The sequence below is a fragment of the Pongo pygmaeus genome, chromosome 9 (assembly GCF_028885625.2).
Source record: "Pongo pygmaeus isolate AG05252 chromosome 9, NHGRI_mPonPyg2-v2.0_pri, whole genome shotgun sequence".
In the NCBI taxonomy this organism is placed as follows: domain Eukaryota; kingdom Metazoa; phylum Chordata; class Mammalia; order Primates; family Hominidae; genus Pongo; species Pongo pygmaeus.
In genome coordinates this window covers 96,503,447-96,520,804 of record NC_072382.2, presented here as the reverse complement: position 1 = coordinate 96,520,804, position 17,358 = coordinate 96,503,447, and the positions used below count along the sequence as shown (strand labels likewise).

Below are 17,358 nucleotides of genomic sequence, written 5' to 3'. Positions count from 1 at the left end.
CACATCAATAACATTACAAAATATCTCTGGGGCCATGAATGGCTAGCAGATTCAGTTGGTCTACAGGTCTAGTTTTGTGCATGAACAGTGGATGGTGGCCTGGGGTGGAGTGCATGTTGCAGTTGAAGGATTGTGAGAAGCCCCAAAACTCACTGGGGCTGTAGCAATGTCCAGTGGAATCCAGGGCCAGAGAAACAGAGGACCAAATGGGAGGTAAAAATGAGAGATTCAGTGAGATTCTCAGCATCATCCAATGTGAGTCCAAATTACTGTGGGATATGGACACATAGCACTGTAAGGGAGGTATCCTGAGGGCACAAAAGCAACAAGTGCTGTCCATGGCATCTGGCCATGGTGAAGGCCACAGGCACAATGATTAGGAGAAGACAGAGAGTCCCTGAGAGATATTACAACATCCTACAGCAACCTTTGGGGTGGGGAGTTCAATGGCCTCTGGGAGCCCTGGTTGTCACAATTGGAGACAGCATCTGGGGGCCTTGGAAATTTGTCAGTTATTGGAGGTAAAGAATCTTCACTGTGGAGAGGCCCAGGCCAGAATTGTGCTGGGCAGCAATCTTCTCTGATTCCTGGGGTTGGGACAAGAAGTAGATATCACTTGACATTTGACACCGTATTCAATAGCCATGGGTCCAGAGGATTGACAATGCATTGGAGGAAAGCATCTCCAAATTCAGTGGCGTATCTCTTTCTGGCTTTAGCCCCAGCAGATGAGTCAGGGGCCCAGGAGATCCTGGAAAACTTATTTGGGACTGGAACCCTAGAGGCATAAGAATGCTCCATTGCTACAACCTTGGCCAGGTTCACCGGGGAGTTCCAGTCCCCACCAGTGTCCCTGGACAATGTAATCAAAGGCACAGTGACACTGAGAGGAGTCATAGGGACAACATCAGGAAGACTACTAGCAGTGCTGTCGAGGGATAGCAGGCAGGGGCCAGGGTGCATGGGTTCATCAGGATCCAGTGGGGGCCCCAGGGGTTGAAGATCAGGGGCACAGCAGCAGCCAGAAGCCTTGGCAAAATGCAGAAGGCCACCGCTCAAAGGTGCGGGTTCGTCTGTCAAAGCTTCATCGGCGAACTGGAGCTGAGATTTGCCGCCTGGAGCTCTGCTCCCTGTCCCCACTGAGAGGCGCCTCTTAGATGCAGACTGAACAGTTGTCTCCTCAGTCCCCAGTTCTCGAGGACGACGACCGCGGCCTCGACCACGACCTCGACCACGACCTCGACCACGACCACAGCCACGAGAAGGACCCTGCCTTCCAGTGGAAGGGGGAAGAACCCAGGCTGACGTCTCCGGGGTTTGGATTGCAGATCCAGGCACAGCAACGGTACCACTGCCCTTTGGGTTGTAACAGAGCCCTGGGGGCACAGTCCGTGTGGGACAGCTGGTTATGTGGTTCTGGAGATGTCTCAGGCCCAGAGCAGCTCTCCTAAGTGCTATGTCCTCCCTCCAGGTGCTCACCTCTTGGCTTTCTGCAACCCTGGGCTCCATAAAATCCACAACAGTCAAGTCTTGCCTGTGTTTCCAGAGCTCATAGCTCTCTGGTTGCAGGATGCGCTTGAAGGCGTCCATGGAAAAGGTCACTCTCGCCTCGCCACAGCTGCACTGTGAAGCCACTTTGCCATAATCAATCCATCGTGGAGTGGCAAAGTTGATGGCCTCTGCGCAGTTGAAGCCGTGATTGAAGCCAGCATGGTAGCCATAGGGAAAGGTCACCATGAACTCTCCAGCCTCCTGAGTCATGCGATTGAAGGGGATCCCATTCTTTTTGAGAACTGTAGGCGAGATGAGGGCCACCTTGTGCCGCAGGAAGCCCTCACAGCCCCGGAAACCGCCTGGGAAGAGCTCCGTGGCCAGGCGTTCCAGGCGCTGACCATGTTCTGGGGGCACCACGTACCAAGTTTTGGGCTCCCCAAAGTGCAGGTAGTTGATGCTGTAAAGGTCCATGTCCTCCGTGTGCCAAGCGAACGTGGTCTTCCACATGCCAAAGTACAGGTAGGGTGTGTTGACACCCTCAATGACAACACCACATTTCTGCTCCAACAGGTCCAGAATTGTTCCCAGGTGTTGTAGGTTCCATTGTTTAGTGCTTTCTTCAAATAAGGAGCCGCTAATATCAGCACCATAAATTGGTGGATTACCGGGGTGGCTCTTCCAGTATTGTTGCTCCAAATCTGCAAAATTCTGGTGCGGCGGAGTCTGATATTTTTTACTCTTTGCCAAGTGGCGATACTTCCCCACGGTCATGGCTTTCTTCTTTTTATGGTATTGAGTAAACACACCTCCCTGCCCAGAGGTCACCTGCTGGAGGGGAGTGGCTACTAAGATGTCTTCGATATCATCATAAGTCTTTCTGGCTTTCCATTCCTTGGGTGGAATTACCTTGGCGAGCCCAGCTCGGTGTGCGCCTTGGGACTCCATGTAAGCAACATATTTGTTGAAATCTGTAAATTCTTCCATGGTTGGGTAAAAAGTCATGATGGTATAACTCGTGTTCTGGGGACTGGAGTGCACAGACTTCATGGCTGCACACAAGAAGCAGCTGACTCCCAAGTTCTTGGGTGTCCTCTAGATGCCTGAGAGTGCTAGGGAGGAATTTCTTTTCTCCCCTTTGTTTTTTCAAAATACTTTGGTTTATCTGTGAGGGAGTAATTCACACTTGAGATTTTGAACAAGTGAGATCTTTCAGAGGCTTTCTGACTTCCCAGGGGGAATCTGCTCTAGTCAGTATTTTTTTGTCCAAAGAAAATAGAATATGTCCCAGTGGGGCAGGCGCCCCAGCTGGAGTCCCAGCTCCACTGGCAGCTCTGTGAGTTTCCTCAGTTGGGGGTGTCACTGTGAGGCTTCTCTTGATTCTCAGGCTTGGATGCCCCAGTAGCTGGTAACTCCACTGTACCCGGGCGTCTCTTCTAGGAAATCAAATCAATAAACCTAAACAACAACACAAAATACAGAATATTTTAAAATACGTGTATAACCAGACAAAAGAAATACTCAGCTAGTATTCAGCTAAACTAAAGGGTATGCTGTGTTAACATCAGGATATAAGGTCAAATAACAAAATAGAAAAAGAGCAGCATCTAATCAAACTAAGAGTGAAAATGATCAAGTTTGCAAAGGAATGAATTAAGCAATCCACTCAAGAAACTGGATGCATTAACATCAAAGGCAACAATGAAAATAAAGACACAAGCAGAAACCATTGCAAAAGGAAACAGAACCTCCAATAGGAATGATGACAAAAAACTAAAATTTGACTTTTCAAAAAGATGGTGAGAAGTAAAAACCATAGGCATGAAGAGAAAAGAAAATACAAATGAAACAATTGAGATAACTTAGGGGGCATAGCTAAAAATCTTGCTGAGATGTTTTAAAAATTGTAACTGAATCTTATGAGCAACTTGAGTGAGAATAATTTTCTCAGTAGGACAAATATCAAAAACTGCTCCAACGGAGAAATAAAATGACCTAACTTCCACCAAAAACTCACAATTGCTGATGAAAATACTCCAGGACCCAGAGAGAAGGTTTCCTCTTGGTAGCTGAACTCCAAATGCAGCCCCAGGTTGCAAAGACCCTGGCTTTATAACTGGGCGGCATCCTAACCCAATCAGTGCCCAGCTAATGCAATCACTGGGCTGGGTCCAGATTAGGCATCCCACCCGTCTGTGCCCCTCCCTTTTGTTTTACATTTAAATCCTAGAACAATGCTAAGTGATTAAAAGTCAAGTTATGGGAACAGGGAATCTAAATAAATACTAAAAGAAACCGAGGGTAACAATATTAACATCCAGTGTATATATAAGATCCAAGAGGGACATTTTATAGTTAATGAAAAAAAATTCATAGGAAAATATTACAGGGATGAACTTTATGCACCTAACCACACAACAGTGACACACTGAAGCCAAGACTGAGAGTTGTTGTAAGGTCAAACAGTAAAATCTGCAATCGTGTTGGGATTTGTGTGTGTGTGTGTGTGTGTGTGTGTGTGTGTGTGTGTTTAACATTACCCTTTCAGAAACCAATAAGGCAGAGCAGAAAATTAATAATGTTTAGTAATATGTACAAACTTAAGAACTTTGAGGATAGAGATTGTAACAATTAAAAAGCAAATGTGAAATGCTTTTCAGTACATAGGTAACATTTATAATAGATAAATTTACCAATATAGGACTACAAAGTAAATATCAAATAAAAATTATATTAAATGAATATACTGGCCAAAATGAAATGAAATTGAAAGCCAACAATACAAAACCTGAATCCAACCATATTTATCTGAAAATTAATATGCACATTTCTAAAATCCTATTGATCTTCACGTTGAACTCAAGCAGTGAGTAAAAACACAATGGAACAAAATTCTTCAGAAGAAAATGAAAGATAGAAATAATGATAGAAAGATAAAAGGGAAAATGTATACTAAAATAAAGGTGATTAATAAAACTAAAATCTGACAGTTTTTTAAAGAAAAAATACATAAGTGGAAGTATTGATAAAGAACACTTTCTAGACCTGGGCAAGTAATATACAGAAAGAGCCCAAAGCATTTGTAGCCACGGAAAATAAAAACGCCGTAAATACACACAATAAAAAATGCGGTTACTTCCAGTGGGACAGAAGGAAAACGATTCCCAACGGCCAAATCTCCAACAAATTGAGCAAGAAAATATGTAAATTCAATTATAATCCAAAATGTGAAATAAATATCTATGAGTTCATACTGATATAAATTAAAGACTAAGTAAACAAATAGCTGAGAAGTGACAAAGCTCTCTTTCATAAGAATTCTAAACAAATTAAATTAATTAAAATATTGTCTATTTTGAAAATGTTATGACCCTATATAAATATAAATAGAGTTGTGTTTTATGTATTTTCATGTATTTTTTGTGTGACATTTCCCTCATCTATGTTCTTCTGTGCAGCTGTACTTTGTCTTGTTTCCTTGCTGTAATTTATTCAATGGTATAAATGTTTGTGTTTTTAATGGGTATTTAGTTCCTTTCTACTTTTGACCTCTTACAAAAAATGTTGCTCTGAAAATGCTTGGACATGAATAGCGCTTGGGGCTCACATGTACTCATGTCTATGAATGGATATCTTGGTCACAGAAGGCAGTCAGGCCTCCATATCCTCTGGGTTCAGCAGCAGTGGATTCAACTAACCGAGGATCAAATGCATTCACAAAAAGAAAGAAACGATGAAAAATAACGGTACAATAAAAACAACAAAAAATAGAGTAAACAACTACTTGCCTGGCATGCTAACCCAAGATTGAGCTTTCTAGAATTTAGTAAGATGGTTCTTACTTTTCTAGCTGCCCTTGTCTTGTCTCCTATTTGCTTTTCTCCAGTTTAAGATATAGGCAATAAAACACATAGATCATAGGTCTCCACTTTAGTGAGTTTTAAAAATTATATACACCCACGTAATCAACACATAAAAGATGTAGAACATTAGCACAGCCCCATAGGATTCTCTCAGGACAGAAGCTTTCCAGCCAATCCCGACTCCCCACCAGAGGCAACCACTTTCTAAGTTCTGTGATTACAGGGGAGTATGGCCTGATTTGGGAATGAGTAGGAATGGAATCATACAGTAAGTATTCACTTGGATTTTGCTACTTTTCCCATATGGGATGTTTGTGAGATTATCTATCCTGTTGCATGTACCAGCAGTTAACTCCTTTTAATCAATGAATTATATTTTAATACACTATAGTTTTTCTACTCATCTTTTCAGAGATACATGGATTGTTCACAGTTCTTCATTCTTACCAGTTGGGCAGATACCTAGAAGGAGAATTGCCAGAGACAGATGAGTGTGCAAGTTTATAGAAGACTGACATAGTTTTTCAAAGGGGCTGTATGATGTCACATTCCCACTAAAAATGCATGTGAGAGCCCATTGCTCTGGACATGAGACTGTTCCTCTCAGAGCCAGAGTGCATGGTTCCAGTAAATCCAGGCATGAAACAGGGACTCATTCATCATGCCAAATGTAAGATGTTTGCTTTTTGTCCTCATGACTTCCAGTGTTCAAAGGAACATGTTTTCAATGGAGTCACAACAATAATGCCATACATAGGAAGCTGAGATTCCCATGTGGCCATTTCAATCTCCGCACATCACTGAATAACCATGCAAAGAAGGAATATAATTTCAGCAGGGTGGTGATTGATCTTTATTCTCTCAAGAAAATACGCCGTTTAAACACAAAGAAACCTAAAGTACACTTGCAGGTCAGGTTTACTACAGAGCAGACTCTAAGACATCAGCACCAAGATCTTTCTTAAAGAGTGTCCTTGGGATCTGTATCTGAGAAAGGGAGGAGGGGGAAGCAGATGTGAGCACAGGGAAATGTTGATCTGTGGGTTAGGGCCAAAGATAGGCAGCTGATCCTGCAGGGAGCTCTGGAGCTCAAATGGCTTTGCAAGGTTGTCCCGGGTTGAGCAGAGATGGTGAAGCTTTATCCTCCAGCTCTGAGAAGTCATGGGATGTCAGTCAAATTGGGAAGAGGCATGGCCTTGGGTGAGGCAGCTCTCTGCAGCTGAAGGCCGTCTGCCGACTGCAGTCCAGAGGCAATGAGGCTTTTACCTATCACATAAAAGTTTATTCCTTGGTCGTGCAAGATGTGCTGTGGGTCCAGCAGCTCTCTAGGGCTATTCCCTGTGAATGCAGCATGCTTTCATCTTGTGATTCCACCATGTCAGTGTTAGCTTTAACCTCATTTCAGCCAGGCATCTCACTCCATCCTCCTCTGTGCCTGGAGTCTCTGAGTTCATCTCTCAGGTTGAATTTTCCAAAGAATAAACTTCCTTCTCTTGTTACATTAGGAAAGACAAAGTTGCCTGAATGAATGGAAGAGGCAGGAAGGTATGTGTTTTTCTGCTGTTTATTGAAAACTTTAGAGAAGCACCAATTTCTGATTATTCCTACTTTAAAATTTCCTACTGAAATGCTGATAGGGGAAGAAAGGAAGGGTCCTACTTAACGAGCAAGGTGGCTTTCTTCTCAGAATGTTTCTTTCCGTATGAAAACTATCATTTTCAATTTCCAAAATGTGTTCCATCCACTTTTGTGCACTTCCTTTTTGTTGCTGGTTTTCAAGACAGTCTGCCTCTGTCACCCAGGCTAGACTGCAGTGCGGCAATCATGGCTGACTGCAACTTTGACCTCCCAGGCTCAAGTGATCCTCCTCTCTGAGCCTCCTGAGTAGCTGGGAATACGGGCATGTGCCACCACACCCAGGTAATTTTTTTTTAACTTTCTTCTGCAGAAACTGAGTTTCACTACATTGATGAGGCTGGCTATGCAATTTCAAAACTAACAATTAAGCCTAAGCAACTGTCACTCTCACTTGTATTATAAATGGTCAAACTGCTTCTCCTACTTGCAAACTCTACATAGAGCCACTAAACTGATTATTTAAATGTGTCAATCACATCTTGTCAACTGCTGTTTTAAGCTTCTGATGCCTTCTCACTTCAAGTTGAAGGAACACCAAATAATGCATTTAACTTGAAACATGAGGCTGTACATGTTCTGTCCCCAGCCTCTCTCCCTTCCCCTCTCTGTCCGAGACACAAGTAAGCTTCTTTTGTATTCCTGGAGAAAGAAAATCACTAATTTCCATGGTAGGTCTATTGTACTTGCTGTTCCCTGCAAGTGCAAAATTCTGCTCTGGACTTTCCGTTTGGTCAACTAGGTCTCAAAAAGGTCTCCTGCTCTGTGAATGCATCCGGGACCCGCAGCTCAGGCAGCCCCTACCCATTCTTCTCTGTCATCTAATCCTGTTTTAGTTTCTGCACAGTCCACATTGCTGATAAAAACTGTCTTGCTTACTTAGTGAGGACTTGTTTATTGGACTGAGCCAATGAATTAACAATGTCAAATAACCCACAGCTTTGAAAAGCCAGTGGAATTTGGCTGTTTTGGCTTGTGTTTTCATCTTATCTAAAGCTTGCCCAATAAGGAATGTTCACCTTTCAGAAAAAAGCATCTCTACATTTTCTATTTTTAAAACCAATTTCTAGTTTTATTTTATGGTATTGATTTTTTCTTTTTCTTTTGATAAGTTATTGATGTTTTGTTTTCATCCTAATATATTGTCTAATTTTGTGAATCATTCATTAGCACTTGAAAAAGCTGAGTATTCTCTATTACCAGGTGCATACATTGTATCTTGTTACGTTTGTTTGTTTTCTATATCTGTATATGTGTCCATTTCTTTTCTGTCCTCAACACAATAAAGTGGCTTAAATTCTCTGGTTTTTCAAACACTACTCCAACTTGTTTCTTACCAACTATAATTTTTCCTTAATCAAACTCACATGGGTTCTAGGCTAGATCTCAACCTTCTGGCCCTAAGCCTGCACCATGTCCTCGTGGAGCTTGTTCTGAGGAGGAAAAGAGGAGGGAAATGAGACTTTACCAGGACTTTCTTCTCCACCTCTGTGGTACAATCCTCTCTGGACCCTGCAGCCCATGCCGGCCCCTCCCAATTTCCTCCTAGAAACACAAGCCCAGCACGGAAAACTCCCTGGGTAACCCTCTCCCAAGTACAGCCTGAGCCCAGCACAGGGGCCTGGGACACCCACCTCTGGATTCTCTGGGCAAGCGCTCACCCTACGTGGATACAATCAGGACTTTGGCAGCCTCTGAGACCAGAAGGCCAGGGAAGGAAGCCCACTAGAAGCAGTGCCCACTACCCACCCACGCTCACTCTGAGAGAAGCACACAAGCTTTGCACTGCCCGTCCTGTGCCAGGTAAAGGGATCTGGTGAGCTTCAGTGCATGTACAGTGCTGGCTGTGAGCTTGGCAAGAGCTTCCTGGCTCCACACAGCCACCTGGTCACCATGCCCAGCTTCCCACAGAGCTACATGGTACCCATAGTGAGTTACCACTAGCAGGAATAAAAAGATGTGGAGCACACCTTTCCCCAGGCTCTAACTGACTATTTGAAGAATGAAAATGCTGTTTCAAAGCCACGGAGACATCCATGATAAGGGGATATTGAAAGAAACTCTAGACTCCTAAACCTGGGACATAGGATAGAATGGAGAGATCCATGAATTCTCCCCCATAGTAATAAATGTTGGTGTGCATATAGTTGGTAGAGAAGTACAAGGTATGTTGCTGTCAGAAGTTTCCCCAAATTCATGAGAAGTGACACAATTAACTTTTAATCTAACATTTTAATTTCATTTAAATTTAATTTAATTACAATTTTTGAAATTAAGATGATATTAAAAACTAATTTACTACAGATATACATCAGATCTCCAGTCAAGGCAGATGCAAAGGCATATTAATGATGTCCAAGGAAGAATATGGAACTTCTAAAAGATGATTAAAATGGTTTTACCAGGGACTCACACAGATACTTTTATACCAGTGTTCATAACAGCACCATGCACATAGCCAAAAGGAGGAAACAACCCAAGTGTCCATCCATGGATGATTGGAATAAGCAAAATGTGGTGTATACATATGATGCAGTATTATTCAACCTTGAAAATGAAGGAAATTCTGACACATGCTGCTACATGGATGCACCTTGAGGACACCATGCCAAGTGAAACAACTAGAAATAAAAAGACAGATATTATATCATTGCAGTTATATGAAATACCTAAAATTTATTCATTTTATATTAAGATCTACCACCCCTCTTTTCTTTTGCTTGCATTTTCCTTGATCAAGTTTTGCCCATTCTTTTGTTTTTCAATCATTCTGAATCACTTAGCTTTAGGTTTATCTCTTTTATAATAGTGATTTTAAAATGTTTTCAGGATATTCCTTTCTTTACTTGGTAGATATACACTAGGAAAAATTAATTTAATAAACAGGAGACAGCCTCTGGTAGCCTTGGGTATATATTAGTTCTTCAAGGTAAAAGAGACTGAGACAATCCCAGGCTCAAATTGTGCTTGGGTGGAGCCTTCTTTGGCTGGTAGGGTTAGGTTATGGTCAGAGGGACAGCCACATTTGGCAATATATTCAGTAGCCAAGGGTTCAAAGGATTAAGATAATGTATCAGAGGCACATAGCTCCAAATTCAGAGGTGCAGCACTGTCTGGCTTGAGCCCCAGGAGATGAGTCAGGGCCCAGCATATTCTGACAACATCAGTTGGGGCCAAGACCCCAGAGGTATAAGAATGGTCCATTGCTACAACCTCAGCTAGGTTCAAGAGGCTATGCAGTCCCCAACAGCATCCCTGGAGAATATGCTGAGTGGCACAATGATGTTGGGAAGAATCAGTGGAACACAATCGGGGTGATTTAGTGCCATGCTATTCTGGGTGTATCAAACACAGGCCAGGCCGGACAATTAAAGCATCCTATCCCAGGTCCCTCCAAAGGTTGAAGATGGGGGTACTGCAGCACCTGGAAGCCTTGATGAGATACTGAGATGCAGGCCTGAGAGATACAGGCTTGCCTATCAAACTCCATTCCAACTAGGGGCTAACCCCAGGGATCGAGAGCTCTGTGTGCTGTGCCACTTGGTGGGAGACTGGAGGATCCCCTCCTGAGCTCCTAGTTCCTGAAAAGGACCACCACGACCACGTCTTCCAGTTGACAGGCAGAGAACCAGGGCAAACAGACCCGAGATAGATGGTGGGCCATGGTGTGTTCTTGGGAGCCTCTGGGGTCAACGACCTTTGGATGGGCATCAGTCTCCTGGGCTGCCACAGGGAACCAGGGAAACTGCAACTGGTACATGTGGGCTCAGTGGTAGGTCCCACCATCCAGCACCACAGGCCTAGAAGAAGTCAGGTCCAGAGGAGCTTCAGGCCAGGTGCAATGTCCTCCTGCCAAGTAATGAGCTCCTGTCTGGCCAGCACCCTGGGCTCCTTTTGATCCACAATGGCCCCATCTTGCTAGCTTTTCCATAGGTCATAATGATCAGGTTTCATGATGTGCATGAAGGCGTCCATGGAAAAGGCCACCCTGTCCTCCCCACAGCTACACTGAGAGGCCATATTGCCATAATCTACCCATCCTGGGTGGTGAAATTGATGGTCTCTGTGCAGTTGAAGCCTGTGTGGTAGTCATAGGGAAATGTCACTGTGAACTCTCCAGCCTCCTGAGTCATGCTATATAAGGGAATCCCATTCTGCATGAGCACTGTGGGCATGATGAGGGCCATCTTGTGCCACAGGAAGGCCTCATAACCATGAGAACTACCTGGAAAAGCTCCCTGGCTGAGCATTCCGACTATGGTTTGGGGCACTGCGTACCAATATAGGGGCTCCCTGAAGTGATGGTAGTTGATGTAAAGGTCCATGTCCTCCATGAGCTATGGAAAGGTGGTCGTCCACATGCCAAAGTACAGGTAGGGTGTGTTGACACTCTCTTCAATGCCAACCTCACATTCCTGCTCCAGAAAGTCCTTAATTGTTCCTACTTGTCCAGGATTACATTATTTACTGTTTTCATCAAATAGGAGGCTGAGGTTCTTCCAGTATTTTCTTTCCAAATCTTTAAACTTCTAGTGTGGTCGAGTCCAGTATATTTCAGAATATTTGAAGACAAATGTGTCACAAACAAAATGCTGAGCTTTAAGCTACCTTAGTAACTTAGTGACGCCACACAGTCTTCAACCACAGCTTTAACTGTACAGAGGCCATCAGTTCCACCACCCAGGATGGTTCGATTATGGCAGATTGGTATGGTGAGTTAATATCAGGATTTAAGGTCAAATCATAACACATATAAAGAGGAGTATCTAATTGAACTGAAAGAAAAAAATCAGCAAGTTCAAAAATGATTGAATTTAGCACTCAACTCAGTAAACTGGATGAATTAAAATAAAAAAGGAAAGAAAATAAAGGTATAAGCAGAAACAATTACAAAAGAAAATATTACACCCAGTAAAGGTAATCACGAAAATCAAAATCTGACTCTTTGAAAAGACCTTTAGAAGTTAAAAATCACAGGTAGGAAGAGGAAAGAGTGTACAAAGAAACTACATTGTGATAAAATAATAAAGCACATAGCTAAACCTTGTAGAGTTTTTTTTAATTGTAATTGAATCCTATGAGAAACTTGGTAAAATAATTTTCCCTAAAGTACAAATAGCAGAAAGTAGTCCAACAGCAAAATAAAACAACCAACTTTCTACAAAATATTTCTAGTTTTATTTTGAGAAAAGGTTACACCAAGAAAACATTTTAATTCAATGATAGAAACATGGTTATAGTAAGAAATATTCACAATCAAAAACATACACCATGTTATAAGTACCTACAGTTACAAGCCATTTCTTCCATAACATTCCCCATATTTTAAGTTCATGTATGTTGACATGATCAGATTTGCCATTTAACAGAATAGAGAGGGGGAAGAGGTGTGATTATCATATCAGCTAGATGTGCTCACTGCATGCTCTATTATTTCTCTTCCAGGCCTGGGTGACTGGAAGGGCAGTTGACAGGCATTTTAATAAACTGAACAGCCATTTGTTCTTCAGGACAGGGCTTCTTTTTTCAGGAGCAATCAGAAGAAAACAGGAAACAGCTCAGCACTCTGCACTGCAACAGGCCACCTTAACAGCTAACCAGCATCACTCAACCGCTATGCAGCCAGGCCTGGTACACAAAAACACAGAAGAGATTAGAATTGTGTTTGCTCAAAACCCGGTCTTTTCACCTGAAAAATCTTTATACAAATTTGGGTCACATTACCAGTTAGATTTAAAGGTAATAACATTACACATATACATTTATACTGCCTTTTGTAAGTTTTTAACTTTAAGGAATGAAGGCAGTTTTGAGGCAATGTCGTGACAGCGTTGGGCTGTGTGTAATGGCTGCACACATTTCTTAAGAGACAGGACGCCACAAATTAGGTTACCAACCTGTTCATTTCAAACCAAAAATATCAGCACTATAGAATCAAATATACACTGGGTGAAGGGTCTCACACCTGTAATCGCAGAACTTTAGGTGGCCAAGGTGAGGAGATCACTTGAGCCCAGGAGTTCGAGGGCAGGCTGGCCAACATGGTGAAACCCCGTCTCTACCAAAAATCCAAAAATACAAAAATTAGCCCTCCGTGGTGGCTGGCATCTGTAATTCCAGCTACTCCAGAGGCTGAGGCCTGAGAATTGCTCGAACCCAGGAGGTGGAAGATGCAGATGGCGCCACTGCACTCCAGCGTGGGCAGCAGAGCTAGACTACATCTCAAAAATAAAACACACACAAAAAAGACAAACATAAAATTTCCCCTCAAATATCCAAATCCAATCTAAAGTCGTTGACCTCACTAAATTACAAGAAAATTTGAAAACAACAAAATGGCACATAAAATGAATCTTGCCATCTGAAGCAACGCTTCAAACTGGTAAAAAAAAAAAAAAAGGTAGACAAATGTCACACAACTGTTTCATTAGGCAGTCGCTTCTTCCAGTGACTCTGCTTCCATGGACTGAGTATGGAGTCCTTTTCCCCAAGTCCTCCATCACGCGTTAGCTGATGATCATTTTCCTAGGAGGGCACTTGTCCTTTTTCCCCTTCAGGAGACTTGGGAGGACTCTTGGATCGCGACCTGGACTTGGATTCCCTCTTGGATGTGGGGGGAGGATTCCTGGACGTAGATCTAGACCTGGACTGTGAACAAGATCTGGAGACACAGGAGGACTTGGATCTTCGCGGAGAGCTGGATTTGGAGGTTGATGGAGATCGAGAGCGAGACCCAGACTTCGAGTGAGAGCGGCTGTAGGGAGACCTGTTGCGGGAAGACCGGATGTAGGGAGACCTCCTGTAGCGAGATTCCCTGTAGTGAGATTCCCTGTAGGGAGATCGGCTGTGGTGATGCCGGCTGTAAGATCGACTGTAGGGAGATCGGCCGTAGCGAGATCCCCTGTAATGAGATCGTCTGTAGGGAGATCGGCAGTAGCGAGATCTGCAGGGAGACGGGCTATAGTGAGACCCCCCATAGTGAGATCTGCTGCGGGACCTAGAGTAGCTGGGACCCCGGGATTGGCTGCGGTGTCGCCCCCTGGGGCTGCGGCTCCGCCGTCCGTAGCGGCCGCCCCAGGACCTGCCGCGTGGCTCTTCCTGGCTGCTGCAAGGCAGGTCCCGGCGGCCATAGAGCGCCATCTGCACCCGCAGCTCGCGTCCGTCCAGCATGGCCCGGTCCATGGCGGCCTCGGCGTCTTGGGCGTCGCGCCGGTCGTGAAAGCGGACGAAGGCGAAGCCCCGGGGCGCCTTGGTGTGGGGCTCCCGCGGGATGTACACGTCGCCCACGCGCCCGTACTTCTCGAACACGCGCCTCAAGCTGTCGTGAGAGGTGCGGTAGGTCAGGTTGTCCACCTTGAGGGTGATCATGCCGTCCACGTCGGGAGGGGGGCGGCCGCAGCTCATGGCTCAGAGAGCAGCCCCGGCCCAGAAACTGGCGCTGCACTGGACGCTGGCTGGGCGACCTGCGTTCCTCTCTCGCGGTTGCGCCCCGCGCGGGGACGCCGGGAGAGACCTGGGGGAGAGGCGGGCGGCCGAGCTCCGCAGGGAGCGCTCTGGAGCAGCAATTCCCAAATTCCCAATTTCAGGCCAAATACTCCAGGACCCAGAGGAAGGTTTCCTCTTGGTAGCTGAACTGCAAATGAAGCCAGGTCCCGAAGATCCTGGCTTTATACCTGGGCAACATCCTAACCTAATCAGCGCCCAGCTAATGTAATCACTGGGCTGGATTTACATTAGCCATCCCACCCTCCCATAATCTTCCCTTTTATTCTACATTTTAAATCAATCTTAGAACAACGCTAAGTGATTAAAAGTCAATTTATGGGAACAGGCAATCCAGACAAATACTAAACAAAAGAAACCTAGGGTAGCAATGTTAATATCCAGTGTATTGATAGGATCAAAGAAGAACGTTTTATAGTTAATGAAAAGAAATTTCATAGGAAAATATTACAATATTACAGTAATGAACTTTATGCACCTAACCACATGTCACTGACACATAGAGAGCCAAGACTCAGACTTAGATGGTAAAACTGAAAAGTATGCAATCATGATAGGAGATGTTGGTTTTGTTTTTTTTTTTTAATGTAACAGCATTTTAATCGAAACCAATAGTGCAGAGAACAAAGTTAGGAATGCTATATAATTTGGCTGGGCGCGGTGGCTCACGCCTGTAATCCCAGCACTTTGGGAGGCCAAGGCGGGTGGATCACCTGGGGTCGGGAGTTCGAGACCAGCCTGACCAATATGGTGAAACCCCGTCTCTACTAAAAATACAGAAAATTAGCCGAGCGTGGTTGAGGGCACCTGTAATCCCAGCTACTGGGGAGGCTGAGACAGGAGAATTGCTTGAACCCTGGGGGTGGAGGTTGCAGTGAGCCGACATGGCACCACTGCACTCCAGCCTGGTGGACAGCGAGACTCTGTCGAAAAAAAAAAAGCTATAGAATTTGCAAAACAAACTTAACAACTGTGATCATTGTAACCTGCAACTACCAAAAACCAAATGGAAAATGCTTTTCAATATGTAGAACACATTTACAAAAATTTCCCAGTGCAGCTACAAATAAATATCAGTTACAACTCCACAAGTTAATAAATTGAGCATAATCTTGACCTTGTTGAAATAAAATTAAAGGTCAAAAATTTAAAAACTGAATCTGACTATATTTATTTGAAAATTAATATCCATATTTTCTAAAAATCTATAAATCTTTGTGTTGAAATCCAGCAATTAGTAAATAAAAACAAACAACATAAAATATTAAAACAATAATAGAATTATAAATAAACAAAAGGCAATCTAGACTAAAGATGATTAATAAAACTGCAATCTGATTATGTTAAAAAAAAAAAAAAGGTGTGGCAATACTTATGAAGAAATAAAGTTTCTAGACCTGTGCAGGAAATATAGAAAGAGCCTATAGCCATCTTGGAGCATTGGAAAATAAGAATGTGGTAAACACAAAACAAACAAAAGTATTGATGAGGTTGTGTTAGAACATTTATGGGGTTATATTAGAAGAGCACAAGAACCAATGAAAACAGCTCCCAGTGGCCAAATCTTAAACAAGTTAAGCAACAGAATAACTAAAATATTATTGAATTATAATCCGAAGAATAAAATAAATACCTGTGAGTTCATGCTGTTATGAATAAATGAGTAAATTTAACAAATTGGAGAGAAGAGACAAAACCCCTCTGCAGAAGAATTCTAAATAAATTTACTAAAATGTTGCTGATTTTGAAAATGTTATATAAACTTATATAAATAGAATTGTGCTTTATGCAGTTTAATGGGGTTTTTTGTTTGTTTTATTTCCCTCATCTATGTTGTTCTGTGTAGCTGAACTTGGTCCTGTTGCCTGCTGTAAGGTGTCCAGTAGTATAACTGTTTCTGCTGTTGATGGCATTTGGATTATTTCCACTTTGGCCTCTTACAGTGTTGCTCAGAACAAGCTTGGACATGTATACTGGAGCTCATGTGTCCTCTTATCTGTGAATGGATCCCTCGTCATAGAATACAGGCAGCCTTCTGTAACCTCTGGGCTCAGCATCAGTGAGCCAACTATAGGTCAAAAATATTCAGAAAAAAATAAAATCAGTTTGTAAGTAATTCCTCTTCCTCTACTTTTCAGAATAGCTTGAGTAGGACTGGTATGAGTTTTTCTTTAAATGTTTGGTGGAATTTAGCAGTGAAGCCATCGGATCCTCAGCTTTAATGTACTGGGAGACTTTTTATTACAGCTTGGACCTCATTATTTGTTATTGGTCTATTCAGCTTTTGGATTTCTTCCTCGTTCTATCTTGGTAGGTTGTATGTATCTAGCAACTTGTGCATTTCTTCTAGGGTTTTCAACTTATTGCCATATAGTTGCTCATAGTAACCACTAATGATACTTTGAATTTCTGCAGTATCTATTGCAATGCCTCCCTTTTCATTTCTGATTTTATTGATTTAGATCTTCTGTCTCTTTTCTTTAATCGGCTAAAGGTTTGTCAATTTGGTTTAACTTTTCAAAACAACTTTGTTTCAGTGATCTTTTGCATTGTTTTCCTCATTTTGATTTCATTAATTTCTGCTCTGATCTTTGTTATTTCTTTTCTTCTACTAATTTTGGATTATTTTTGTTCTTACTTTTCTACTTTTTTAAGAGTCATCATTAGGTGTTTTATTTTAAGTTTGTCTTCTTTTTTGATGTAGGGACTTATAGCTATAAACTTCCATGTTAGTACTGCTTTTACTGTATCCTATGGGTTTTAATATATTGTGTTTCCATTATGATTTGTTTCAGGAAATTCTTCAATTCCCTTCTTAATTTCTTCATTGACCTACTGGAGATTCAGGTGCATATTGGTTAATTTG

The 17,358-nt window shown here is 42.8% G+C and overlaps 2 protein-coding genes across 2 annotated transcripts; both read right to left on the bottom strand.

The window, feature by feature from the left end:
• Positions 1–612: 612 nt before the first annotated feature.
• Positions 613–2,541, bottom strand: KDM4F (lysine demethylase 4F). Its single transcript, XM_054439999.2, has one exon. The coding sequence runs from the start codon at positions 2,539–2,541 to the stop codon at positions 613–615; it is 1,929 nt and encodes a 642-aa protein (XP_054295974.2).
• A 9,608-nt stretch (positions 2,542–12,149) lies between these two features.
• On the bottom strand, positions 12,150–14,393 carry LOC129008142 (serine/arginine-rich splicing factor 8-like). The gene is made up of 2 exons (XM_054439990.2): positions 12,955–14,393; positions 12,150–12,617 (listed from the first exon to the last, which is right to left on the bottom strand). Exon 1 carries the CDS (start codon positions 14,391–14,393, stop codon positions 13,515–13,517), a length of 879 nt encoding a protein of 292 aa, XP_054295965.2. The 3' UTR covers positions 12,150–12,617; positions 12,955–13,514.
• Positions 14,394–17,358: the final 2,965 nt, after the last annotated feature.

What these genes read in the sequence shown, in the direction of transcription:
- KDM4F (XM_054439999.2), bottom strand. Translation starts at nt 2,541, where the DNA reads ATGAAGTCTGTGCACTCCAGTCCCCAGAACACGAGTTATACCATCATG.
- LOC129008142 (XM_054439990.2), bottom strand. Translation starts at nt 14,393, where the DNA reads ATGAGCTGCGGCCGCCCCCCTCCCGACGTGGACGGCATGATCACCCTC.